We start from the raw sequence: 27,355 nt of genomic DNA, 5'->3' as shown, positions 1-27,355 counted from the left end.
TGTGTGGATCTTGTGAGACAGAGAATGAGCCTAGGTGAGGCTTGTGGGAGTTTGAAGAAGGACGAGTTCCTTGGGTTAGGAAGTAGGGATCAAGGTGCAAGCAAGGGTGTTTCAATTTTAGTGTAAACAGAGAGAACATGGTTGTTCTCTAATGAAACTTTATTGTATTCTAAAAGATCCATTGTTCAACCTTCTTCAATAGAATTCCCAATAACAAGCAGATGATTTTCCCAGTTGGGTTCCCTAGACAATTTTGTGTTGTTGAATTGTGTAATTGTGTTTTTATTTTTGCTCCTATTTTGCTACATCTAGTAGAGAAATTTTGTGTTTATTTGAGAAAAAGTTATATTTCAGATTGCTCATGTTAGCAAATTAGAATTTTGTGGATTTTCTACATGGTATCAGAGCCTGGATCAGAATAAAGATAGCACATCCAAAGTGAAAAACACATCAAGGAAGATCTTTGAAGTGGCCGCAGACTTGAAGGACTCCCCCGGCGGTGGAAAGGAGCAAAATTTGGTGACCTTTCTAGATTGTTTGGAGGATCGAGTTCCCTAGGCAGGAGGCCGAGTATTTGAGGTGAGATCTAGGCATGTTTGGAAGACATCTAATTTGTGTTATAGTTTTGGTCTAGGCTGCATACGTTTCAGAGGTGACACTAGGTTCGGATCTATGTTTTGGAGGAGGTAGAGAAGCCTAAGAGTCAATCCAACCTACGTTGCATACACCAGAAGGAAGAGTGAGCAGTTTAGGCCTGTTTTGGAGGGTAAACACAGAAGGTAACAGCAGTGAGTTAGGGTTGATGTGTGCCCTAACCAAGTTTGCCAGAGCTCAGAAAAAGTGCACAGTTGCCAAGGACAAAGGGAGCAAAAATAAGGTATGTTTGTCTCCTTTTGTTGATGTTGTTCTACTAGTGGACAGAGTCTAGTTTGGACAATTTTGGTGGCATCTTAAGTACAAGTGGAGGGTTGTTAGTAGGTGCCCAATTGTGGCTAGAGAGAAAAACTTGTGAAGGACAACAAGAGTGTTAGCAATGGCAGAAATATTCAAGCCCAAAATTTTGGAGACTTTAACGAACTAAAGAAGCAGTGAACTAGGCAACCTCCAAAGCCCTAACTACGGTCTTTTGTGAAGGATTACACGTTGTTAGTGGGCAAGTTTTAGAGAACTCTCAGGGGAAGCAGGATGGCTTACCAAGGGTTGAGAGCAAATCACTGTCATCGAACTTCTTAGATTGGAAAGGGAGTATTATGATAGTGTTGGAAGATAATTGTGTGGGAGAATTTGTGAAGCAGGCTATCCCACCACCACAAGATGCCTAACAATTGGCCCAGCATAATAATAATGATATAAAGGCAAGGAGGATCATTCTAGAAGGGGTCAAAGATCATATAGTGCCTCATATCCATGAGAAGAAGATAGCGTATGAGATGTATGATACAATCCTAAAGTTGTATCAAAGTACCAGTGGTACCAGTGAGCTTGCTCTTAAGGAGAAGTTGAGGAGTATTTGGATGAGCAAGGATGAGCCCATCGTCCCATATTTGTCAAGGTTCACTCAAGTATGAGATCAACTAGGTGGTGTGGGCATGGTTGTATCTAATCAAGATCTTGTGAGTTTTGCCTTACTTGAACTTCACAAGACATGGAAAGGGTTCCAGGATGTTGTTAGTGGGAGAGAGAACTCCCAAATTGGGAAACGTTTTGGTCTGACTCCATACAGGAAGAGTTCTAGAGAGGAACAATAGAAGTAAGATCAGTTATGACAGAGGACGAGGAGAATTTTGCCCTGACAGGCAAGAGTAGCAAGGCTAAGGGCAAGAAGGACCAAGGAGAGGTCAGGTTCAATGAGAAGGGCAGGAATAAGGATCTAAGTAAGATCAAGTGCTTCCATTTCCATGAGTTTGGGCACTATGATTCTCTCATTGAGATCACTTAAATCACTTAAGTGACTCAACTTTGTAATAAAGTCACTTTTAATCATTAAATACAAAAGGTACTTGATAAAATCACTTTCCAAAATTTATCATCTAGAGAGGAAATCTTCCACATGTTATGACATGAAGCCATTATGCAAGTCCAAGCTACACAATCCAACACTTTTAATTTCACTTAGGCCACTTGAAAATTCTTTAAGTTTCCCCAATTTGACTATCAAAATGGTGCCTGCTACACTCAATGGTTGTTGCAATCCCTATCAGGTTGTGTTATTATCTTTCATAGCACCCAAAAGTTCTTTGAATTTTGCTTGTCTAATTGTCAAATTGTGTATGTTGCATTGGTTGTTAGATAGTTTTCCCAGCCTCCAAAATTTGTCAAACATCACACTACTAATTTACCATTAAGTAAATTCATCTGCAAACCTTCTCCAACATGACCTATTAGAGCTGCCAAGCCACCAATTTCATGTACATCCCGTAGTCACCTACCAAGCCATCAATCCCTCTACAAACTTCTTGTAGCTTTCATGCTATCAAACACACAACCATCAGACCAACAGCCAAAAAAACATCATGTTTTCTTGGTTTGGAATTGTTTTTATCCACAAGCTTTGTTGCCATTTATTTGTTGTCCAGTCCCTCAATGCTAAAGACACTCCTATAGTAGTGGTTCCCATCTCTTTGGGTTGAATGCTTGATTTTGCCTCTAAACATGAGTAGTAATCTTGTGTTGTTTCTATTTGTCACAACACCCATTCTGTCTACCCAAATCATTCCCTTCCATCAACAACCCAATCTGCTTTTTGTTGCTCTCATTTATCCTCATGTTTTGTTACTTTATTTAATAATTTTTGTCTAAAGAAGTTTTCCCTGATCAATCCCAACACCAAGACTGCCACTTCATCCTCGTTGTTGCCTGGCATCTCGCCATTTGACCCGCTTCTCTATCAAAGATTTTGTATGGCCCTGGCCATCAAAACAAGACATCACAGAGGTGCCATCAAACACCATCAACCAAACCAATTCTTTTATTCACACCTAAATTTAAATTTAAATTTAATCTCATTTTTAAGTCTGTCAATCGTGTAAACATCTTTTAACTAAACCTTTCATCTTCCTAAGTAATCAATACATCAAACTCTTAATATGTAAAATAATAAAGTATGCATTTCTCTCATGTTTTCATTTTGTCTTTTGTGCAGCTACTCCACCTACCTAAGTAATTCGCTACCTCACACACTTCCCTTTTGCATGCCACAAGCCCTAGCCACACCCATGCTACGTGCCCGCAATGATTTAATCCAGTGATCATAATATCGACGATATATCGCCGAATATCGAAATTATTGCGATATTTTCAGCGAGCCGAAATATCGCAATATTTAAAATATATTTCCGAGATATCGCCAATATCTCGGCCAAATATTGCCAGGCTGGCTGGGCCGCGGCTAGAAAAGGGAAATTTGCCTTTTTTTTCCTCATTTCGGTTTCTGAGTGTTGGAGAAGGAAGGGGAAGAGCTTTGTGGTGGTTGTCAAGGAGGGATTGAGGATCAAACAACCATTATCACCACCAACTAAGAATTTTTTGTGGATCAAAGATTGAAGAATAGTGAGACAAACTTCATTTCTTCCATTAACAGGTATGTTCTTAAAAACCCCTATGTTAATGATTTTTTCATAGATTTAGGGTTATGCTTGCTTGCCTCTTTGCCTACCAACATTTTGTTTCTTTGTTTTTTTTCCATTTGCTATGATTTTCATGCCCATGAGCCAATGCAAGGGTTTTCTCCATATTTGGACAGCAAGCTTCATTTTTTTTCAACTTTCTTATGCACCCTCTTATTGCCATTTTTCATTCACATTGCAAATAATGTAGTAATTTTTTTTAAATGAGGTGGTTATTACTTATTTTTTTGTGTTGGGGGGTTTAATGCCAATTTTTTGTTTTTTTTGTGCCCTAGGTTTGAATTAGTTCACTACAAATATGCCAAAAGCCTTGGACCCATTTTGGGAGTATGGGGAGCTTGATGGTGGGGCAAATCAGGCATATCTATCATGCAAATTGTGTGGAACCAAGATGTCAGGAGGGGTTACACAATTGAAATACCATCTGGCTAGACTCCCTACACATGATGTAATACCTTGTACGGTTTCTAGTGCGAAGGTTATACAAAAAGCTCTTGAAGCAATTGCTGAAAAAGACAGAAAGATAGTTGTTAGAGAGAGGGCACTGGTCTTAAATAGATAGCTGCTAGTTTTATTTGTTTTGCTACATATAAGTTTATAACTCATGATGATGAGTTACTTTTATATATGTGATGTTATTTTGTATTGGTTCTCCACATTTGAGTCCTTGATTGGACAATTATCAGGGATTAGAAGGATTTGGTATCGCCTTTGATGTATCATTTTTATTTTACATCCACTACATCATATATATCAATGCTTTCTTCATATTTATGTGTCAATGTGTTTATTTCATGTTGTTATTACTTTATATGTTTAAAAATCTGAAGAAAAAAAATGAATATATTATGCATTTTTTATATTTGCCGATATTTTCGTCAATATTGCCGAAAATATGTTTTCTGGAACCTCGCCGATATTTTGGCGATGCCGATATTATCATCACTGATTTAATCCCTCTTTGTGCCTTCTCAAATACCCCGGTGTCGAGTTTTAACATTCCATGTGCTAATGTTGTACCTTGTCTTTCATACCATATTAAATTACACACATCTGCAAAATAAGTTAGCAGAAAGAGAGAGAGAGAGAGAGAGGTGAGTTGATATTATTCGATGTGTAATAACGAGGTACACAAGCAAAGATATGTCTCACGAGACAGACTATCACTGGTGCAACCACTTATCATTGTGTTAAAAACTTAAAAGACAACTTGGATGCTAAGTAACATATACATGCCTTAACCTTATTTATCTACTTGACACGTGGCTTAACCGAAAACTTAAGTCAGTTTGCTTTATTAGAGACTAATTGAGAACTTAAGTCACATTGACTTATTGGAGACTCCCAACTTAAAAGTGCTAAGTATGATACATAATAATATGACCATTACACTAAGTTAACTCTTACCTTACACCTCCCCCACAACAAGTGATCACTCCACGTGGTGTCATGCATAGCAACAAACAATTCAGAATGACAAGCCACCTAGCCTGCCATGAGCATAGGTATCGTCAAAAATACCATATACCAATTTCTTAGGTGCAGCGAACATTAAATCCGGCATGTGAGTATCATCAGGTTGGTTGCATTCTGACAGCTCTGAATTATGATAGTAAATGCTCTTTCGCATGCCTAGCAACAGACGTTGTCAGGCCTCCGAGCAAACCTTCCTTAGTTCTCTGCAAAAGCACACCAGCGTGACCACCTTAATCGTAGGGCTCGCTATGCATATAAAAGTTGGCCATGCCACTCATCATCTCTAAAATTATGCACACTTCCTATGGGTTGACCATAAGTATGCACTGGGTCTCACAGCTATGGCGTCTTGGGATTGCACTTCACTTTGCCATAAATCCTCTTCCTTCAATTGTCTTTCCATGCATTCTTTGGGGTGTGACACAGCCCGTCCACCTGCAATTGTTAATTCAGCTAACACAAAGGCTCTCCTACACTCTTACAGTATGTCGAAGGTCGTAAGATCCTAGTCTATTAAGGGAAAGCGGTGTCTAGGATCTCTAGATTGGGAAGCTACCCTTAAGATTTCTACCAGGAACAACGCTCTAAGACCCGATTCCATTCGCAATTTTGTAATGGTATTCTCCCTTGTGTCCAATTGCACTCTAATGGGTTGTTCCTCTCTCGCTCTCAATTCTTTGGGGGCCCTGCAACATTTCTATCAGCAACCAGTAGTCAATCAACTTGAAGTCACTCTAAGGATTTCACCTGGTGTCGGCTTAAAGAATGGCGTGGTAGGATGGTCAAAGGTCGTGGAAGGTCGAGGCTCCATTTGCAAGGTCCTGTGGTGAGCCACGCTCAGAATGGCAGAGTTTCCTCAACATAGGTGACCAAGCAACTCAGCTGACAATCAATTGAACGTTCAGCCAGTTTGGAGTCAGAAAGTCTTGACGAAGGAGTCCATTCGTTGATGCCTCTAAAACATCCATCGACTGCACACCAACAGGAGAGGAACGGTTTGCAACAGAGTCCGCTCGATAGGAATACTCTGGCCCAATGAGACTGACTCCAAGTATTTTGTGGTCTCTCACATGTATAAATGGCTTAGTCAATTTGCAACCAAGGGTGACAGCTCATCTTTTCTTCTAGATGTCTAAGTATGACTTTATTAGACAGCTCAGGCACATCCCATTTTTGTAATTTTACCCAAGTCAGGATGGGCCTGTGTGCCTATGATTTGTCTCAGTTTTTCCAGTCCTTTTGTATATTTTGAAGCTATGGTCAAGCAAAGGCTATGTAATCTTAAGACTTTGAATTTGTGTTACTGGTTTGGTTTCCCATCAGGCAGACCAGTAACACAAAGCCACTCTCTATATAATGTTTTCTTGAAGAAATGAAACAGTTGAATCTTCACACACAAACAAACTCTTACCTTACACCGCCAATCGTGCACACTGTGAAATTTCCACTACCCAAAACGTGTTATTAACCCAGTACATTATTTTGATTACTTATACACCGCAAAATTAAATTTTCAACTGAAAGTAATGATTAAAAAGCATAAACAACACCATTCACCAAATTAAATGCAGTGGAACATACGAGAAACCAATCACACAAATGACACAAATATTTTTGGACAAATGCACCTGGAAAAACCCCAAGATGGGGAAAAACAGTTTTCAAGATGAGGGTTTTACTATTAAAACTTCAACAAATCTACTAATGAGAAATTACATTTACCGCTTGCCTCACACTGGCAAAATCGATCTTCACTCTAGCTAATCAAATCGACTAGGAAAACCCACACAACCCTACTGCAAATCGCTTGGCCTTTCCTAGCACTGGCACTGCCTTATAGCAACCCATACTGCCCTTCCAGCAACTCGCATGGCCTCTAGCAACTCATGCAGCTATCCGACAACTTGCATTGCCTTCTCTATAGAATATTTTAGCCTGGCTGCCAGCAAAACCTCACTCTGAAACTTAGAAGCTGGAAGTCTCTCGGATGAAGAATAAGCCCGGATATCTCCTCAATTACTGTTGTTGAAACCCTCCCGGTGTCTTACATAAAACTCACCCGACTAGATGTGCACTAATGTTGCCCATCGATTTCCCTTTATAATCTCTCATTCACAAATGAACAACCAAGATTAGAAGTTATCTTGTCCCAATCAATGGCTAAGATCATCTTAGAAACTTTCAAGAAGCTTCTAGAGGAAAATCAACCTTATCTCAACTAATGCCAATTAATTAACCAGTTTTCTTAAGTTTTAACTTAGGAAATATTTAAAAATCATTATTTGACTTAATTAAGACATTTTCCCGAAGTGAAACTTGGGAAAAATTACATGGGCTTGGAGACAATTCATTTCTTTGTGTTCCTAGCCCCAGTGACACCTCTCAAGGCTAGAACACTTGTCTAAGCTACAACACTTCACACCCCCTCTTAGCAAGGAAGGTGTTCTCCACAACACTCAACTTGTCCCTAAAGAAAACAAACTTTCCTTTTATCAAGGCCTTCGCCAGAATGTCTGCCACCTGTTGATCTGCAGGCACATATTATAGACGAATTGATCCACGTTGTACACAATCTCTAATGAAATGGTATCGTGTGTCGATATATTTTGACCAATCATGAAATACTGGATTCTCAGATAGCTTGATGCAACTTTAATTGTCATAGTGAATGATGGTCAACTCTATCCCTTGAACAAACAGTGCCACTAGCAACTTTTGAAGCCATATGCCACCATGCTCGGTGCCAAGTTGTTAAAATTGGAAACTAGGGCCAAACTCCATGTGGGTCATCTTATTTATAGCAGCTGATATTTTTCTTGGATCCCTCTCATTGAGAGGTGTAGGATTGATCTAAAGATCATCCGATTTTGATAAGTATTCATGGAGTTATGAATTTATTTGTGTTATAAGACAATTCGTCAAGGTCGGCTAGCAACCAAATAAACCCCACATGTGCTCAACGTTTTAGTATAAAAGGAGATGACTTGAGAGTCATTTCTCACACACACTTCTATCTTGATTTCTCTCTCCACTTGTCTTGGGTTTTAGTGGAAGAGAAATCTAGGAGTGGAAGCCCTAGACGTTGGAGGAAAAGAGGTTGCCCTAGACACAGATGGAAGGCAGCCCTAGACGCAGACTAAAGGGTGCCCTAACACAGACCTAAAGGCTGCCCTAAACGCTGGTCTAATCCAGCCCTAAACGCTGATCTAATTCAGCCCTAACGCAGTCAAGTTTATGGGCTGCAGTGAGGGTTTGTTGTAGGTGACAGCGTGGTAAGTAAGGGTTGTTCCAAGTGCATAATGCTGGGCAGATTAGGCCGAGGAATAGTTGTGTGGATAGCGAAGTCATAGCCGCAATATAAGGGGTCAAAGGAACAGCGTGGAGGCTGCCCTAGACAATGTAAAGGGGCTGAAGGGACAGCGTGACCTTAGCCGCAATATGAAGGAGCTGAAGGGACAGCGTAGCCTTAACCGCAATCAAACAAGGCCTAAAGAAATAGCGTAGGTATGCAGGGTTATCCCCTTGGAAAACGGCAATCTTTAGAAGGTTGCCTTGCTGATTTGTATGGAAGATAAGGGTTGTAGGGTGATGCCCTATCCAGTGAAGCAGTGTAGTAGCGCAGTGTGGTGAAACAACACATGGGCGTAGGTATGGAGGGTTATCCCCTTGGAGAACCACAGTGTTTAGAAGGCTGCTTTGCTGATTTGTATGGAAGATAAGGGTTGTAGGGTGATGCCCTATCCAGTGATGCAGTGTAGTAGTGCAGTGTGGTGAAACAACACATGGCAGCAAGGTTACATGGTGCTGCAAACTAGTGCAACAAAGTAAATATACAACTAGGCTACATGGTGTTGGCAAGATGCATGGACAACAGGCTACATAGCGCTGCAAAGTCACATAGGACAGCAGCAAGGTATAGCAACTATGTTGGGACAACAGTACTAATAGGACAACAAAGGACATAGTGCTGCTAACATGCATGGGACAGCAAGGTGACATAGTGTTGCTAACATGCATGGGACAGCAAGGTGACATGGTGCTGCTAAGACACATGGACAGCAGCCATGTATGCTAAGACATATGGGACAGTTGCAAGGTATGGCAAGGCAAAGTGAGACAGCAACTGTGACATGGCAGAAGGCACATGGTACAGCAGCAAGCATGGTACAACAGCAAGCATGGACAGCATGATTATCATGGACAGCATGGATAGCAGTGGCAAGCATGGTGTTGCAAGCACATGAGACATGCAGTATGACAACATGGTTCAACCATGGCACATGGGACAGCAGTGCAGCATAAGGTGCAGCAATCATGAGGTCCAACATTGTTATGATGGGTGCAGCATGGTGCAGCACAGTGAGGTGCAGCATGATGACAAGATGCAGCACAATGAGAGGTGAAGGAGTCACCTTGGAGAATCAGTTGAAGCAGCATGTCTTCAACTGATCTCATGTATCATCTTCCTAGATATGATCTTTGCTCTTATCTAGAAAAGTCAAAATGTTGACTTTTGTTGTAAATGTACTATCTCTCTCTCTCTACTGAACTATTTAAGAACATAAAAGAAGAATTGATCAAGGGTTTCCCCAAATTGGGGTTTGTCCCTGGCTAGCGCCACATCTTGTGTCCTCTTGTCTTGGCTTGTCTTCTGTGATTTATGTTTATGTTCTATCTGCAGTTTACTTTAATGCTAATGTGATTGCTAATCTGGAAAATATATTGAGCTAACTATGAAAATTGAAATGAATTGCTCTAAGCATAGAACATACCTAAAATTAACACACAAGTACTCTGCTTCTGTAGAGCTTAATGCAATAGATCTATGCTTCATGTTGTACCAAGAAACCTAAGTAACCGGATTCGTTATAAACCCTCCACGTGTCTGAATCCTGCAAATCGGACACGATTCGCTGGGGATTCAAATCCCAGAAGGGGATACAACGTGTCCTAATGGGATTTGTATGGATCCCATACGAAACCCGTTAGGACACATCGTGTCCCGATTCTGGGATTCGAATCCCCTAAAATGAAACCCGCGCGCTTAAAAAAGGCGTTGTTCCTTATGTTTTTCACCATATTTCTCTTTCAGTTTTGCATACTTTGAGCTGTGGGCAAGGAGCTAAGGGTTTGGAGCAAGGAGCTAAGGGTGTGGAGCATTCGGCAAGGAGATTCAAGCACCAGGTAAGTGCATTTCAGCTCTATTGTTTTGCATTTCTATTGCAGCGGTTTGTATATGATTTTTTTTTACAAATTTGTGCATGTTTTGTTTATTTTTTTTACAGTCTTCATGGCTTAATCAAAGGCAGCAGTTAGGGGGCAAAGGAAGGGGAAGAATGTCTCCATTGGAGATGCCCCTCCTCCCCCAATATCATCAAAGTCTACTGCAAGTAATGTTGAGGGAAGAGGAAGACCTAAAGACAACATTAAGAAATATCCCTTGTGGAAATATGTCACAAGAGAGGATGGGACAAGCACCAAGGGGAAGGGGGGAGGCAATGTTCAATGGAGATGCAACTTTTGTCACATTTCTTTCAAAAGCACATATTACCATGTGAAAGGAAGCGAATAGTCACATGCCTTAGAGTAGAGTGATCTGAAATCTACCTAGAAGGGAAGCGAATAGGCTCAATACATAGTTGTTTGTCCATGCGAATAGTCATGTCTCTTGGGTAGGCCGACTTGATCAACTTAGGGGCCGAATTAAGTAATTTGGAGGCATAAATTCATATTCAATTTTTTCTTTTTCTTTTCATGATGAAGATACTAACCATGGCTACCATATTTCCAATAGAGACAACCCCTGATCCCATGTTGAAGCAAAACCCTGAAGTGCTTTTCCGGTCCACTGCATTACCTACCCAATCTGCATCAATGTAGCCAATCAACCTAACACCATCTCCCTAAGTATATTTCAACCCATACTCAACTATATCATGTAGGTATCGCAACACATGCTTTGTTGCTATCCAATGCACTCTCTTTGGTTCCACCGTTAACTGACTAAGAGAATTGACTACAAAGCAAATATATGACATTGTGTTGACCAGATACATAAGAGAGCCAATAAGTCGTCTCTATAGAGTGGGGACCACTGCCTTCTACTTTGATGCATCAATCTTCCTCCAATTAGTTACCATAGGTGTAGACATGGGTCTATAGTCCAACCTCCTAAATTTCCCCTTTTGTCTACCACACTTCTAGTCCTAGAAAATAGCGCATCAGCCCCAAAACCTTCATCTTGAACTTTGTTGCTAAGTCCCCCTTACGATCTTCTATGAGCCCTGGTGACCCAGTCAAAAATAAATCATCCACATACAAAACAAGGATGAGTGGTTCACCTCCAACCATAAGATAGTAGAGATTAGAATTTGTCTCATTCTTCACGAAGCCCATCGCCTACAAGTAGTTGTCAATATGCCATGGGAGCTTGCTTGAACCCATATAGTGCTCTCTTCAATCTGCATACATGTGTTTCCCTAATGTATGCCTCAAACCCTTTTAGTTGTTCAATGCACACCTCCTCTTCTATGACTTCGTTCAAAAACGTTGTCTTGACATCCATCTGATGAATCTGCCATCCCATCTATGCTACAAGTGAGATCACAGCCTTAATGGAAGTATTCCTGGCTATGGGAGCAAGTGTCTCCTCATAATCGATTCCCTCTTTCTGAGAGAATCCCTTAGCCATGAACCTGGCTTTGAATTATTCTACGTTGCCATCTGAAGCGTGCTTGATTTTATAGATCCAATAAGAACCAACCATTGTCCTATCCAACGATCTACGCACCACCTCTAAAACACCATTCTTCATGATGGAGTTGTACTCCTCCACCATAGCATCCTGCCAAACTTGTTGTTGTACAACCTCCTGATAATTGAAAGGCTCACTTTCAATGCACTGACTCATTAACACCATGTAACCTTAATATCTCTCTAGTGGTCTTCTATCTCTGGTGCTCGATCTAGGAGCTCCCACAAACTCCTAAGCATCTCTCAATGTCTAAAGCACCTCGTCATTCCTCCTGCCAATTGAAGAGGGTGGAGCTTCATGCTCCTCATCATGTTGTTACTCCATATTCTACAAAATCTCCTCAACACTTGTACTTGTGCATATACTAGTCACTGTACTTGTGCCCCGCAACTAGGATTGTTGTTCAACCCTTGGAGCTTTTGTCTGCTGACTCTAATCAGTTGTTGGAAACTCATGAGACCTCCTAAAGACTTTCTCCTCTTGAAACTTAACGTCTTGTCTCACAATGATCTCCCGATTCCCTGGAATATAGATCCTATATGCGTTGGATGTCTTGTTGTAACCAACGAAATACCCTTTCTCTGCAGTAGAACCTAGCTTAGTACGCTTCTAAGCAATATTGTTAACGTTTTCGGAAGAAAATTGTATATGAAATTTTTCTTGTCCAATGTTTCGGGTGGACACTACACCCATCATCGGGGACAAGCTTTCCAGACCCTAATGATGGGTGGAGTGCCCATTCGAAATGTTGGACATGAAAATTTTCACACACAGTCTTCTTCCGGAACTTCTAACAATATGAATAGTTGTGAAAGCCTACATTCTCTAATAAGCAATACTGCCAAAAATCCAGAAATGACCGACTTCTAGATTCTTCCTCGTAAATGCTTCCTCAAGTGTCATCTTTCCCAACACCTTATGTGGGACCCTATACTAAATGTAGATTGTTGAGCTACATACTTCTACCCAAAGATATTTAGGCATATCTTGATCATATAGCATGGCTCTTGCTACTTTGACTATGGCTCTATTCTTGTGTTCTACAACCCCATCCTACTACAGATTGTATGGAGTTGTCCATTCTCTCCTGATTCCTTCCTTGGCACAAAACTCCTTGAAGGTTTTCTCAATATACTCACCCCCATTGTTTGTTCGAAGTACCTTTATCTTCTTTCCTGTTGAGTTCTCCATAAGAACCTTAACTCTTGGAAGCAACTAAAGACTTCATCTTTTATCTTCAAGAAGTATATCCATGTCTTCCTAAAGCAATCATCAATGAAGGTCACAAAATATCCATAACCCCAGAGAGATCGTGTCAACAATGGACCACAAATATCAGAATGTATCAACTCTAAAACACCCTTGTTTCTACTGTCACTACTTGGAAATGTTGCTTTTGAGAATTTTCCAAGTACGCACCCTTTGAATGCATCATTGTGCTCTGTACTCACCTTTGGAATACCTATCACCGTTTCTTTGAGCAACTTAAGTGCTCCGTGATGGATATGACCCATCCTCCTATGCCACAGCTCTCCCATATCTTTGCTACTATTGTTGTTAACCAATGCCTTTGGAACTTCAAACTGCAACTTATACAACCTGTTGCTTCTAACCCCAATCTCCTTTGCTAACTTCCAATCCTGGCGTTTCAAGTACACCTTTTGTCCTCAAAAGAGTACATCATATCCCTTATCCTGAAGAATAGAAACTGAAATTAGACTCATACCCATACCTGGCACGTACAACACATCTGTTATATGGATATTCTTGCCTGACTCCCTCTAAAATGTGATTGTCCATCTCCCAACTGGAGTACCTTGGCCTTGTTTCCCATTTCTATCTAGAATCTCATCTCCTTTGCTTTCTAGCTGGAGAAATACTCTCTAACTCTTGTCATATGACATGACACCCCAATATCGATGTACCAAACACATGTGGAAATCGAGCTAGATAAGCAAGCAATGAGACTGAATTCTTCCTCAAATCTTGAAGATGGTTCATCAATGTCTGTTGAAGTTGTTGGTTGTTGCTTCTTCTTTTCACCTTTCTTCCTATTAGGACATTCATTGACATAGTGTCCCTGTTGATGACAGTCGAAACACTTGATTTTACTCATGTCTTTCTTCTTATTTTCTCCCTTGGGGTTAGACCCTTTGCTTGAGCCTTTCTTTGATTTTCCCTTTCCTGCAAGAGCAATGTTCTCGTCATCCTCACCCTTCTAGCCACTATTGTTGCTTGCATTGACATAGCACTTCATAAGCTCATCCTGAGTGAAATCACTCCAAGGAATAATCACTTGGACAAAGACATCCCATTGCTTTGAGAACCCATTCAACGCAGTTCTCACAAGCTCTTCATCTGCCACTTTCTCTAACAGCTGCTAACTCATCTCTGACTTGTCTAACCCTAGTAAGGTAGCTAACAACGCTTTCTCCCTTGTTCTGTTTGGTGCTTCATGGTTTCTCTTTGAGGATCAATTTCTTGTTCACAGTTGCACTCTAGAAAATATTTCGGATGGCATCCCACATCTTACACGTATCCAACTCTGTAATATGAGGTACGACATGATCTTTGACCCCATCTTGGATAATACGCCTAGATTTGGCTCCTTGTGGTAGGTTGCTAACTGTGTTGGATCTATCGGTACAGCAACATTAAACATTGCATATTCCTTCAATCCATGCTCCTCCAAGAACAAAGTACCCTAGATTTCCAGATACCAAAGTTTGATGCACCATCAATTCTATCTTGATCCCTCAAACCAACTAAAGCCATTTCTGAAACCCTCAAACAATAAACCCCAATAGATCTGAAGAAAATCGACCTGTGTGATGAAACCCTTGATTTCTCTTTCAAAACCCTAGTGCTCAAATAAAGAAAAACCCCAGCGTTGTAGCAGCTCTAATACCATGTGAAATTTCTACTACCCAAAAGGTGTTATTAACCCAGTAAATTATTTTGATTACTTATACACAACAAATTAGATTTTCAGCTGAAAGTAATGAATAAAAAACAAGAACAGCACCATTCACCAAATTAAAATACAACAAAACCTATGAGAAACCAATCACACAAATGACAAATATTTTAGGACAAATGTCCCTAGAAAAACCCTACGATGGGAAAAAACTGTTTTCAAGATGAGAGTTTTATTATTAAATCTTCAGCAAATCTGCTAATGAGAAATTACATTTACTACTTGCTTCACACTAGCAAATCAATGTTCACTCCAACTGATCAAATCGACTGGGAAAACCCACACAGCCTTCCTTCTACAAATCACTCAGCCTTTCCTGGCACTTGCACGGCCTTCAGGCAACTCGCACTGCTCTTCTGGTAATTCACACTAACCTTTCGGCAACACGAATAGCCTCTGGCAACTCGTGTGACTCTCTGACAACTTGCATTGGCAACTCATACGGCCTTATAGATGTATTTTCTACTTTTGAAATGATTCGGATTTAAACAGGAACGCAACAAATTACAGAGATAACCATATACACAAAGATGCAGCGGAAATAATACTTCATTTCATTAATGGAAAATACTGAAATATGCTTACAAACAGAAATGGAAATAAACTAGCTAGGGCGATGGTAGCTTATCTCTGAGAAGAGATGTGGTGGCTACATGCCTCTGAACTGTGTTACAATGAGGCTCGAAGGCCTATTTATTGTTGAGAAACAATGGAAAACCCTTAACATTCCAAAACCTAACCCTAGGAGATAAAACGCCAAACTGTGGGCCCCGTTTGGGTAAATTGGTACATCAACTTCCCGGGGTCGTAACTTTGGCATACGATCTCCGTTTGAAACGTACAATAGCTCGTTAGAAAGATCTATCCGAGCACTACCACTTTGGGAAGGGCAACATCGGTCCATGGACCCATGTTGCCCCCAGATTTCCCAAAAAACGTCGTTTAGGGCCTCAAAACGGCTCCAGAAGTTCAGGACCCGAAAAACAGCTAAAAATAGTAAGTTGTGCAGCAATTAAGGAAACTGAAAATGCTGAGAGAAACAATGGTGGGGGTCCAAGTGGACTTGGCAGGTGGCCACCAATATCCACCTGGATCATTCCTCCCCCCTTAGGAAGCAATGGTCCCCATTGCGTTGAGCTCCTCCATGAGATGAGGAAACTTTTGCTGAACTTGTTCCCTGGTGAGCCACTTGCCCTGCTGAAGGAGTTGGCCTGCTTTAACAACTCGATACAGTTGGATATTCTGTTGGCGAGTGTTCTTGATCTGTGTGTCCATGATCCGATCAGTTGCAGCTTGTTCCATGCCATCTGGATTTAATTCTGTGGGTTTGAGCTGTTCTGCAATGTCGGATGTGTCTAGCAATGGTGGAAAGTATGGCCGAAGGCGGTCCACATTGACCACTGGGTGCAGGCCAAGGAATGGGGGAATGCTGAGCTCAAATGCATTGTCTCCCATAGCCTTAGTAATGGTGTAAGGACCATATCAAAGTGGTCTCAATTTCCGATAGGCTCCAGTAAGGCGTTCCTTTTGCAAATGCAACCAGACTTTGTCGCCCACCTGAAACTTGTGTGGCACCCGATGTTGATCATGTCGCTGCTTGTACTTGGCATTTGATTTCTCAAGAATGTCATGGACCTGCTGGCGAATATGTTGGATGCGCTCAATGAAGCTGGTGGCCTTATCTGTTTCGGACTGGACATGAGCTGAATTTATGTGAGTAGCTGCAAGTGGCATGGCCACATCAATGGGGCATAGTGGCTGGAATCCCAAACCCACCTGAAAAGGGCTATGGCCAGTGGAGCTGTGAAGAGCTCGATTGTAGCTGTGTTGAACATAGGGGAGGCTCTCGTCCGATGTGCGTGGATGCTTTGAGTTATACATGCGCAGAATGTGCACAATCATCCTATTGACAACCTCTGTCTGGCCATCAGTTTGAGGATGGAAGGCTGTGGACTTCCTGAGTTTGGTGTCCAGCATTGACCAGAGACTGGACCAAAATGTGCTGAGAAACTGACTGTCCCGATCTGAGATGATAGACTGTGGGATCCCAAAGTGCACCCACACTCGTTCAAAGAAGAGTTTAGCAGTGGCTTCTGCTGTGATATTCTTCTTGCAGGCCACCATAATGGCCATCTTCGAGAACCTGTCGACGACCACAAAAACACAGCTATTTCCATGCTTAGTGGAAGGAAGGCCTGACATGTAATCCATGGAGATGGATTCCCAAGGTCGACTAGGGGTAGGCAACGGGGTATAGAGGTCGTGCTTCTTAATGGTTGGTTTGGCAATGGCACAGGCAGTACATGATCTGATGTACTTCCCAACATCCTGTCGAAGATTCGGCCAATAGAAATAATTTTGCAGTACTGCCACTGTTTTCTCGACCCCGAAATGCCCAGCAGCCCGACTGTAGTGTGCTTCCCAAATCATCTTGGCACGCTCGCTTGAAGGAACACAAAGGTGACCCAGGTGGCATAACAGGTCATCCTGGAGGTGAAAATCTAGAACATGCCGACCCTCCAAGAGTGTCTGGTATGTGTGGCCGAATTCTGGGTCGCTTTTGTAGAGAAGTGGCCAATCAGAAGTCTCGTGCCCACAAGAGTTGAGCACGGTGGTTAACGCCATGATCGGTGGTCGACTGAGGCAATCTGCAACATTATTGGTGCTGCCCTTCTTATACTTGATATTCAAGTGGAACTGTTGCAGGTATGTAGACCACTTCTGATGGCGATCATTCTGCAATTTCCCTTGGGTCTGTATGAACTGCAGGGGTTGGTGGTCTGTGTGGATGACCGTTTCCTTCCCCAAAATGTAATGCTTCCATTGTCGACAGGCCTGTACAATGGAATACATCTCTTTATCATAAGTGGGGTACTTCGGGACTGTGTCTGAAAGTGTTTCACTGTGATATGCCACTGGATGTCCATGTTGAGTAAGGACTGCCCCAATAGCATAGTCAGAGGCATCTGTCTCGACCTCAAATGGTTGTTGTAAATCTGGTAACGCGAGCACTAGTGCCGTGCAGAGGTGATCCTTCAACTCCATGAATGCCTTCTGTTGAGATTCAGACCAAAAGAATTTTGCTTTCGCCCCTCCCTTGGTGACTTGACTCAAGGGCCAAGTAATATGAGAAAACCCCAACACGAACCTGCGGTAGAAGTTGGCAAGACCTAGAAAGCTGCGGAGCTCTGTTAGAGTGGTTGGAGAGGGCCAATCCCGAATGACTTGGATCTTGGCTGGATCGACATGCACCCCCTGTTCATCAATGATGTATCCCAGATACTGAACCTGGGTGATGCCAAAAGTGCATTTCTCCAAATTGGCACATAGCTTGTGTTGCCGCAGTGTTTGGAGAACCTGTCGGATGTGGTGGAGGTGCTCTTCCCAACTCTGGCTGAAGATCAGAATGTCATCCAAGTATACTACTACAAAGGAGTTGGTGAATGGCCGCCAGATGTCATCCACTAGCCTCATGAAGGTTGCAGGAGCATTCGTCAATCCGAAAGGCATAACCAACCATTCGAAAAGGCCCTCCTTAGATTTGAAGGCAGTCTTCCACACATCAGAGGGTTCGATTGGTACCTGGTGATATCCTGACTTCAGGTCGATCTTGCTGAAATATTTCGCCCCCTTTAGTTGGTCCAGGAGGTCATCAATCCGCGGGATCGGGTACCTATTACGAACAGTGATCTTGTTCAGCGCCCGATAGTCAATACAGAGTCTCCACGTCCCATCCTTCTTCTGTACCGACATGATCGGGCTCCCACAAGGCGATGAACTCGGACGGATGTGACCTTTCTGCAGGAGCTCCTGAATCTGCCTCTTGATTTCATTGTTCTCCAGAACAGAGCGCCGATAAATTGGTCCATTGGGTAGCGGCGCACTTGGGGTCAGATCGATGGAGTGCTTGACCTGACAGTGCAAAGGAACCCCTGCAGGGGAGGTGAAGATGTCCTCGTACTCCTCCACAACCTTGTCCATCTGTAGTTGTCGTGTAGAGGGACCCCTTCTGGAGGCCGCGGCCACAGTCTTCTTCTTTCCTTGAGGGCGTATCATCAGGAAAACAAATTTCCTGGTTTTGGAAATAATCTTACTGCATTGTTTTGCAGTAACCAAAGAGATGGCGGTAGGTGGCGCTACCTCTGGTATCCTGTACAACTTATTTCCCAATGTAATAATAACAGCACGGGGCCTTGATTCATACACAGCATGTCGCTTCCACAAGTATGGTTGTCCTAATAATACATCACAAACTTCAAGGGGAGCAATGTCACACAATACCTCATCCGTGAAGGGCTTGATGTTGTATGGAAGGCGACACTGCTGGCTCACGCGAAGATCTCGTCCTTGGTGAAGCCACCCAATGGTGTATGGTTGCGGATGTGCTGTGGTCGGTAAGCCCAACCGCTTCACGACCTCTGCTGAAATGAGGTTCTTTTGACTCCCGCTATCAACAATGAACTGTATCAGGGAGCCCTTTACCCACATCTGGGAGTGGAAGAGACGCTCCTCCTCCTCTGGATCTTCGGGTTCATTTTTCTGGATCTTGGCGGTAGCAACAGTGGCGTTGGGATCCGCATCAATGATCTGCTTCCCTTTTTCATTCCCCTTATCGGGTTCTGACTCAGAGTCGGAACATGCATCTGATTCTGAAACCTTTAGCTCAGCCACCAGTGACTGCTTGGCCCGACACTCACTTGTGTTGTGAGTGGAGCTCTTATGGAACTCACACCATTTTCCAGTGTCCTTTTTCGGCTTCGCGACGCTGTTCTTTGCTTGCAGCTTCGGCAGGTTGTCTTGGGCTGTCCTGCCTTGGCTTTGTCCTTTGTTCTGTGGTTAGGGGCACCTTTCCCCTGCTTTGGATTCGCAGATCCAAAGTCTCGCTTCTTTTGTTTAAACTTCTGCTCGACCTTGACGGCATATCGGTATGCTACGCCGAGCGAGGAGATGTTCAAGAATTGTATTTCTTCCTGGATGTACTTGTGCAGGCAACCACGGTATTTGAGTATCAAATGTTGCTCCGAATCCTTGATACCCAACTTTGTGCGAAGGGTATGGAAAAGATTGGTGAACTCCGACACGTCTTGGTCCCTTCCCTACCGCAGCGTGGTCCACTTTATGTATACATCCTCATAGCTTCCGACAGGGTAGTACTACTCCTTGAAGGCATCCCGGAATGAATTCCAGGTGGGTGCGGCTGAAAATAGTGAGCCAGTACTTTCATCCTTCTGCTCGCAGTAGGTTTCCCACCAGTCCTTGACGTGGGGGGCTGCTTTGAGAAGAGCGAAAACAATCTTTTCCCGACTCGAAAATTCATGAACAGAAAAATAACCCTCTAGCAGATTTAACCATTTATCTACGGCATCTGCGTCTATTTGACCCTCGAATATGGGGATTTCAAAATTGACTTGTACCTTAAAGGGTATGGCATTTCCAGAGTAGCTGCTGGAAGCCAATGCATCGCTTCTGGGTAGCCGCTGAAGGATCTGGGCAAAGCTGTCCATCATCGCGTTCCGTTGTCGCTCGAGGGCTTCTTCGAGCAAGATTTTGATGGGATCTCCTGCCCCCTCGTCTTTCTTCTCATCCGCCATGGGAGGCCGTCGGGATTTACGAGGCTGGTCTTGCAAAGGTTCAACCAGTTCAAGCCCTAACTCCTTATATCTCGACCTTGTTGGGGACATGCAAAGAAAAACAGAGAAAAAGCAAACCGCTCTGATACGACTGATCCGGATTTAAACAGGAACGCAACAAATTATAGAGATAACCATATACACAAAGATGCAGCGGAAATAATACTTCATTTCATTAATGGAAAATACTGAAATATGCTTACAACCAGAAATGGAAATAAACTAGCTAGGGCGATGGTAGCTTATCTCTGAGAAGAGATGTGGTGGCTACATGCCTCTGAACTGTGTTACAATGAGGCTCGAAGGCCTATTTATTGTTGAGAAACAATGGAAAACCCTTAACATTCCAAAACCTAACCCTAGGAGATGAAACGCCAAACTGTGGGCCCCGTTTGGGTAAATTGGTACATCAACTTCCCGGGGTTGTAACTTTGGCATACGATCTCCGTTTGACGCGTACAATAGCTCGTTAGAAAGATCTATCCGAGCACTACCACTTTGAGAAGGGAAACATCGGTCCATGGACCCATGTTGCCCCCAGATTTCCCAAAAAACGTCGTTTAGGTCCCCAAAACGGCTCCAGAAGTTCAGGACCCGAAAAACTGCTAAAAATAGTAAGTTGTGCTACAATTAAGGAAACTAAAAATGCTGAGAGAAACAATGGTGGGGGTCCAGGTGGACTTGGCAGGTGGCCACCAATATCCACCTGGATCATGAAAAGAAATGTTAAAGGGGACCGTTTGGTCCACCGGCTTGGCATAATGTAATCATTGTAACCGACAGTCCCGTTGATCTATTATGGTCATTTGTTGGACATTAACAAAATTATCCTTATCCTTATTATCTGCAGAATAATTCAGCCAACAAAACCTCCCTTTAAAACTCAGAGGCTGGAAGTCTCTCAAATGAAGAAGAAACCCGGAAATCTCCTTCTCAATTACCCAAAAGGTGCTATTGACCCAGTAAATTGTTTTGATTACATATACAGAGCAAAATTAAATTTTCAGTTGAAAGTAATGAATAAAAAACATGAACAATACCATTCACCAAATTAAAATGCAGCGGAACATACGAAAAACCAATCACACAAATGACACAAATGTTTTTGGACAAATGTCCTTGGAAAAACCCCAAGATGGGGAACACCAATTTTCAAGATGAGAATTTTATTATTAAATCTTCAGCAAATCTGCTAATTAGAAATTATATTCACTGCTTGCCTCACACTGGCAAATTAATCTTCACTCCGGCTGATCAAATCAACTAGGAAAACCCACACAACCCTCCTGCAAATCGTTCAGCCTTGCTTGGCACTCGCACGGCCTTCTGGCAACTCGTATTGCTCTTCTGGCAATTTGCATTGCCCTTCCGGCAACTCGCACGGCCTCTGGCAACTCACGCAGCCCTCCAGCAACTCGCACAGCCTCTAGCAACTCACGCGGCCTTCTTTGTAGAATTCGGCCAGCAAAACCTCCCTCTAAAACTCAGAAGCTGAAAGTCTCTCAAATGAAGAATAAACCAAGAAATCTCCTTGTCAAATATTGTAGTTGAAACCCTCCTGGTGTCTTACTGAAAACTCACCCAAGTCGATGTGCCCCAAGGTTGCCCATCAGTTTCCCTTTATAATCTCTCATTCACAAATGAAAGGCCGAGATTAGAAGTTAGAAATTTGACTCCCAATCAACAGTTAAAACTTAAGATCATCTAAGAAACTTTCAAGAAGCTTCTAGAGGAAAATCGACCTTATCCCAACTAATGCCAATTAATTAACGAGTTTTCTTAAGTTTTAACTTAGGAAATCTTTAAGAAATCATTCATTGACTTAATTAAGACATTTTCCCTAGGTGAAACTTAGAGAAAATTACATGGGCTTGGAGATAATTCATTCCTCTGTGTTCCTACTACCTAGCCTCAGTGACACCGCTCAAGGCGAGAACACATGTCCGAGCTACAATATTTAACACACACTGCACATTGTTAAACACAAACTGGCCCAGTTTTTTGTCACCTCAACACTGCCTCAATAAGCAAAGCATGGACTCTGACTATTGCAAAACCAATATTTGTTCAAGCATGCCAGAAACTATCTACATATTTTAATTCACTAAAGTTGATCATAAAATAGTGACCTAGCAAAAAATTCAAATTGGATATAACCACCTTTGAAATGCAAGTTTACCATTTCTGTCAACTTCTAAAAGGGCTGCTTCACTGGCCATCATTTTGGACTGTAGGGAGATGACATGGGCACAAAGCATGTATCCCCTAACATTCAAGAACCCTCAGAAGAAAAGCCCACATTAAACTCAGGCTTTATAGAGAGGCTGAACAGAGTCCAAACCCAAATCGTCACAAATATGTTTGATGTTCTGCAAATTAAGAACTCACTCTGCTGCAGCTCTTTTACGTAAGGTATTCTAGCATTTTATAGCCCCAGAATTGCTTATTATTCCATTAAGAACAGCCACAGAAGGTAGACATGTACTCTGATACATTACCCAAAACCTTACAATTATCCCTTGTAATAATTTTACTTGAAATTAAGTATTCTTTGTTTTTTCAACTTCAGCAGCAACATCTATTCATTTCTGTCAAGTTTACCATACTCGTGAATAGTCATATGTTTTGGTTGGAACATCTCTCTATTGCATGCGACATCAGAACCATGAAGCTTTACTCCTCCCAATGTCCTTATATATGTGTATAGTGTTGTTTGATTTGCCTTGATCTACTTAGTTATTGTGTTCAATGTGTTCAATTTTGGAATTGCTTCATTATTTTCTCCTGTTTCTTCAAGGAGTGTTGGGCAGTTCTTGTATCTATCCTTTCTTTTGTACGCTTTGAGAGTTCCATGTATGAGTAGAAGGCTTGCGAGAAACAAAGACTACCACTAGTTCATATACAAAATCTATATAGGACTAGGTGTCCTTGAACAGCAAAAATAAGGTTTTAGCTAAATGCTGCAGGATAGTATGAAGTGAAGCATATGTTTGGTTGAAAAGCCTATTGTATGTGACATTAGAAACATGAAGCTTTACTCCTCCCAATGTCCTTACAAATGTGAATAATGTTGTTTGATTTGCCTTTAAATATTTCTTTATCGTGTCTAATTTTAAATTGCTTTATTATTTTTCCTCTTTTTTAAAAACAGTAAATTTATGTCTTCCTTGTCTCCATGTAGAGATTGGAAGGCTTACAGGGAACAAAGATTGCCACTAGTCCATACAAGAAAATCTAATAGGGCTAGGTGTCTTTGAACAGAAAAAATAAGGTACATGCTGCAGGTTCATATGAAATGCAAAGACATCAAAAGCAGTTAAGAACAGAATGTCACTCAAAACGTAATAAATGCTTGAAAGATCATACAAACCTGTTGGCGAACTGCTGCCAATATTTGTGCATCAACATGTCGAATCTCACTTCGGATCTTTTGCATCATAGGCTCTACACCCGATAAAGATGCTTCTGTAGGTTACAAGGCAACAACTTTAGAGACAAGTTTTTGAAACAGCTCTATCACAATCACAAGAAACCACATTTTGGTATTATGTATTTAGATATCCATGCCATGTCAACTTTCACAAATGGCCAATAACAATCTTTTGACTACTCACACAGGAGGTCTACTGAAAGAAATTGACTCTCCTGATTGTTTTTTGATTAAGAACTTAAACAACAACAAAATAATGGACAAGGTCCTCCTATGACTTTAACAAATCTGTGAAAAGTGTTGAGACATTTAATCCCTCAAAATCATGTGATGCTACCTCTCAGCTCTCTATCTATCACAATAGGGTTTTGAGATATTTGTCTGTCACAGTCCAAACAACCAGCAAGAGCAAGAGCTCCAATGATTTTGCCATTCTTGTCTTTTAGTTGCAGATCCTTCGATAATGATATCAGCAATTATTTACGTCTTTGACAGATATGATGATAATCAATGAGATCTCATATGTATAGCTATTTTTGAGTTCTTACACACTAAGTTTGTTTATGTTATTACATGTAACTAGAGATTTGATAAGGCCTCTAACATAATAAGAGTTGATTGACAGCTACAATTTTAACTATATGCATTAAATCTTTATATATATAAAGTTCTTATTTCTTTATATGTATCTTTCTCTTTCATATTCAACCAGAAGTAAAATAGGGTTTGAGTTAGTAGGGCTTAATCAATTAAAGTGTGTAACCCCCCCCCCCCGCCCCTCAAAGACACTGTTACTAAAATATATCATATGGAATTGCAGAATATATGGGTGAATGCCATCTTCCAGTTTTAAAACTAGCTTTTACTCCCTGTAGCGTGGATGGGATGGTGATGTTCACATTGGTGAAGGACACATTCACTTTTTGACTATCCAGCCATGGTGATAGCTGCAGTATTCAAGGCTTCCCCCTTAAGCCATCACCTGTTCCTCTGATATTATTAGCTACCACATGCATGAACATGTACACATGCACATGTTCTTATGCTAATTGCTGTCTGTGATTATCTGCTCTATCTCCTGTCATTTTCTGTTATGTGGATTCTTTTTGGAGGGCCATTGCACAATGCATCCACCTTTAACGTCAGCATCATTACAAAGTTCAAACTTTTCAGACTAACCTCCTGAAGCCATTAGAGTTTACCTGTTTATAAGAAATTGTTGTGCAAAAGCAGCAGAAGGGTACAAGGATAGGAACTAATGTTCTTGCCAGTACTATCTCGCATAAAAATACAAAGTGGGAAGAGATTAGGAATGGTAAACAAAGGAAGAAGAGATTAGGAATGGTACAGTATATCGCCTCCATATTAAAGTTCAGTGGGCACTCTTGAGTTGCTGTATTAATAATCGATTATATCAATATGACTACAAACGCAAAAAATAAAGACCAAAAGAAAAAAACCAAGGCTTTATGCAAGTCTAGATTAAAGGTATTATTGACCTCATTTCTGAGACCATGTGATAACCATTGTTCAAGAGTTTATGCAGCTCAAGGCATCAGCAATCAGTGAAAGCAGCTGTGAATGTCATCTTAACTTCTGCTTTTGATTTTGAGCCTGTCCACCAAGTCCACCAATCGAGTATTTGCCACAAACTTGGAAGTTCTCAGACATGAAATTGTATACTATTTCAAAATAAGTCTTTCAAAATAAGTTCTCAGACATGAAATTGTATACTATTTCAAAATAATGGACTACATTCAAATACATTTATGCAAAATAAGTCGAATGCCAATAGCAAGCTGAAGCCAGAGTTGCAGTAAAGGCATGAATCTGAAAATATTTTGATTTGATGGTGAGGATCATCACACTTCGGAATTTTGAGGGCAGAATTGACATTAAAGACTGACTACTGTGAAGTTGTATCTTACCTAGAAAGTAACTCTTATTCCAAATATAATACCATCGTTTTATTAAAATGCAATATTTGGTTTCCAATTTCCTTCTATGCTCTCAAAATACATCAATCACTAATAAACACTTCAAATGAAAATCTTTGTAAAATTGAAAATCAAAAAGTGGCTACTTTTATATTAGGGTCTATTTTCCAAACTAAAAGACAACCATAAAATCTGCTTCACGGTAATCATTAGGGTTTATGTTGGCTAATATAATGAATTCGAGGCATACATGCACGAAGAGTTTACTCATTCTGGAAGTTGTCTTTTATTCTCATTAGGAAACCATGCTGCCAAGCCATATGATATAAATTATAATGTTCCTCTGATATCCATATCAGATACTTATAAATTATAACCCAATGGTAGACATAAAGGATGAGTTATAATGCATCATGCAAGGATGTGTAAGATTGTTTTCGTAAGTTATTGTGGAGTTTCCCATAGGAGTGTGGTCTAGCAGCAATCAGTGAGGCAATCGAGCTTGTATTAACATGGAGACCCAGGTTCAAAACACTCGAGTGAGTGCAGATGAGGCCATGTGCAAATCCTAGGTGACTTTGACAGCATAAATATGCCCCTCACAGCGCGGCAGTTTAGCCAAAGAGATTCTATAATATGTATTTCTCAAAAAACAAAAAATATTGTGGAGTTGCTATGGGATGGTTCAAGGAACATATATGAGGAGTCCATTTCCTAAATCTTTCTGTTGTTACTATGAAATGGATTAAGGAACATAAATGAGAAATCCATGCAGACAAATCAATATAAGGAGAAAAGCACACAACCTCGTCAACAGAGGCAATACAGTGCACTTAAAGGTGGGTAGCAGAGACATTAGGACGTAAAGAGGCAATTGAGGCAGCTGAACAAAGCCCAAAATTTGTGGGGTTATCCTACAGTATCTATCTCTCATCTCGTCTCCTTATGATTACATAAATTGTTTAAGAAAGAATTGAATTTTCAGTCCATAGAATAAGCAGTGACGTCCTTCAATAGCATAGCTATAGCCTGCAGCACAAGTACGATGATTTGCTATCCAACTCAAGGATGTCTAAAACATTTGAAGATTTACATCCTGTATCAAAGCTTTACCATCAATTTTTTTCTAACAGAGTACTGGACTTTCAAACAAAAGTGAGACAGTAGCACGCACACTAAAGAAGCTGATGTTAAAACATAATTGAAAGTGAAAAAAACAGAAGTCTGTAGATTAGGAACCATAGGACAAAACAAGATAATATGGGGTAAGTTGAGATATACAGTTATACAAGCTATGCAAAAACCAGACAAATTAGGTGAAAGTGAAGAGTGAGTAGATAACTAGCACAGAAAGATGAGAAACTGACCCGTGGGAAACATTTGATTGATATACTCCAAAGTATTAGATTTATCCATTGTTGACATTATTGCACTTCCCGCTTAAAATTCTTAATCTAGCAAGCTGTCAAAGACAAGTCAAAGATATTAGAAGCTCACAACTACGTTCTCTAGAAACATAAAACAA

General features: G+C 41.2%; 1 protein-coding gene across 1 annotated transcript in view; it reads right to left on the bottom strand.

Moving 5' to 3' along the window:
• HIT1 (Membrane trafficking VPS53 family protein) overlaps positions 1-27,355 on the bottom strand; it is a 361,304-nt gene that overhangs the window by 332,445 nt on the left and 1,504 nt on the right. The window contains exons 2-3 of the mRNA XM_089448976.1: positions 27,198-27,292; positions 23,834-23,928 (exon numbers count right to left, since the gene is read on the bottom strand). Coding sequence (XP_089305102.1) covers positions 23,834-23,928; positions 27,198-27,255 — 153 coding nt within the window. The 5' untranslated portion in view covers positions 27,256-27,292. The remainder of the gene's footprint in view (positions 1-23,833; positions 23,929-27,197; positions 27,293-27,355) is intronic.

This window comes from Pinus tabuliformis, chromosome X (assembly GCF_031772625.1).
Source record: "Pinus tabuliformis cultivar Carrire ecotype Pingquan chromosome X, CPIR1, whole genome shotgun sequence".
Classification (NCBI taxonomy): domain Eukaryota; kingdom Viridiplantae; phylum Streptophyta; class Pinopsida; order Pinales; family Pinaceae; genus Pinus; species Pinus tabuliformis.
The sequence above is the reverse complement of the archived record's forward strand: the minus strand, read 5'-3'. Positions and strand labels throughout refer to the sequence as shown.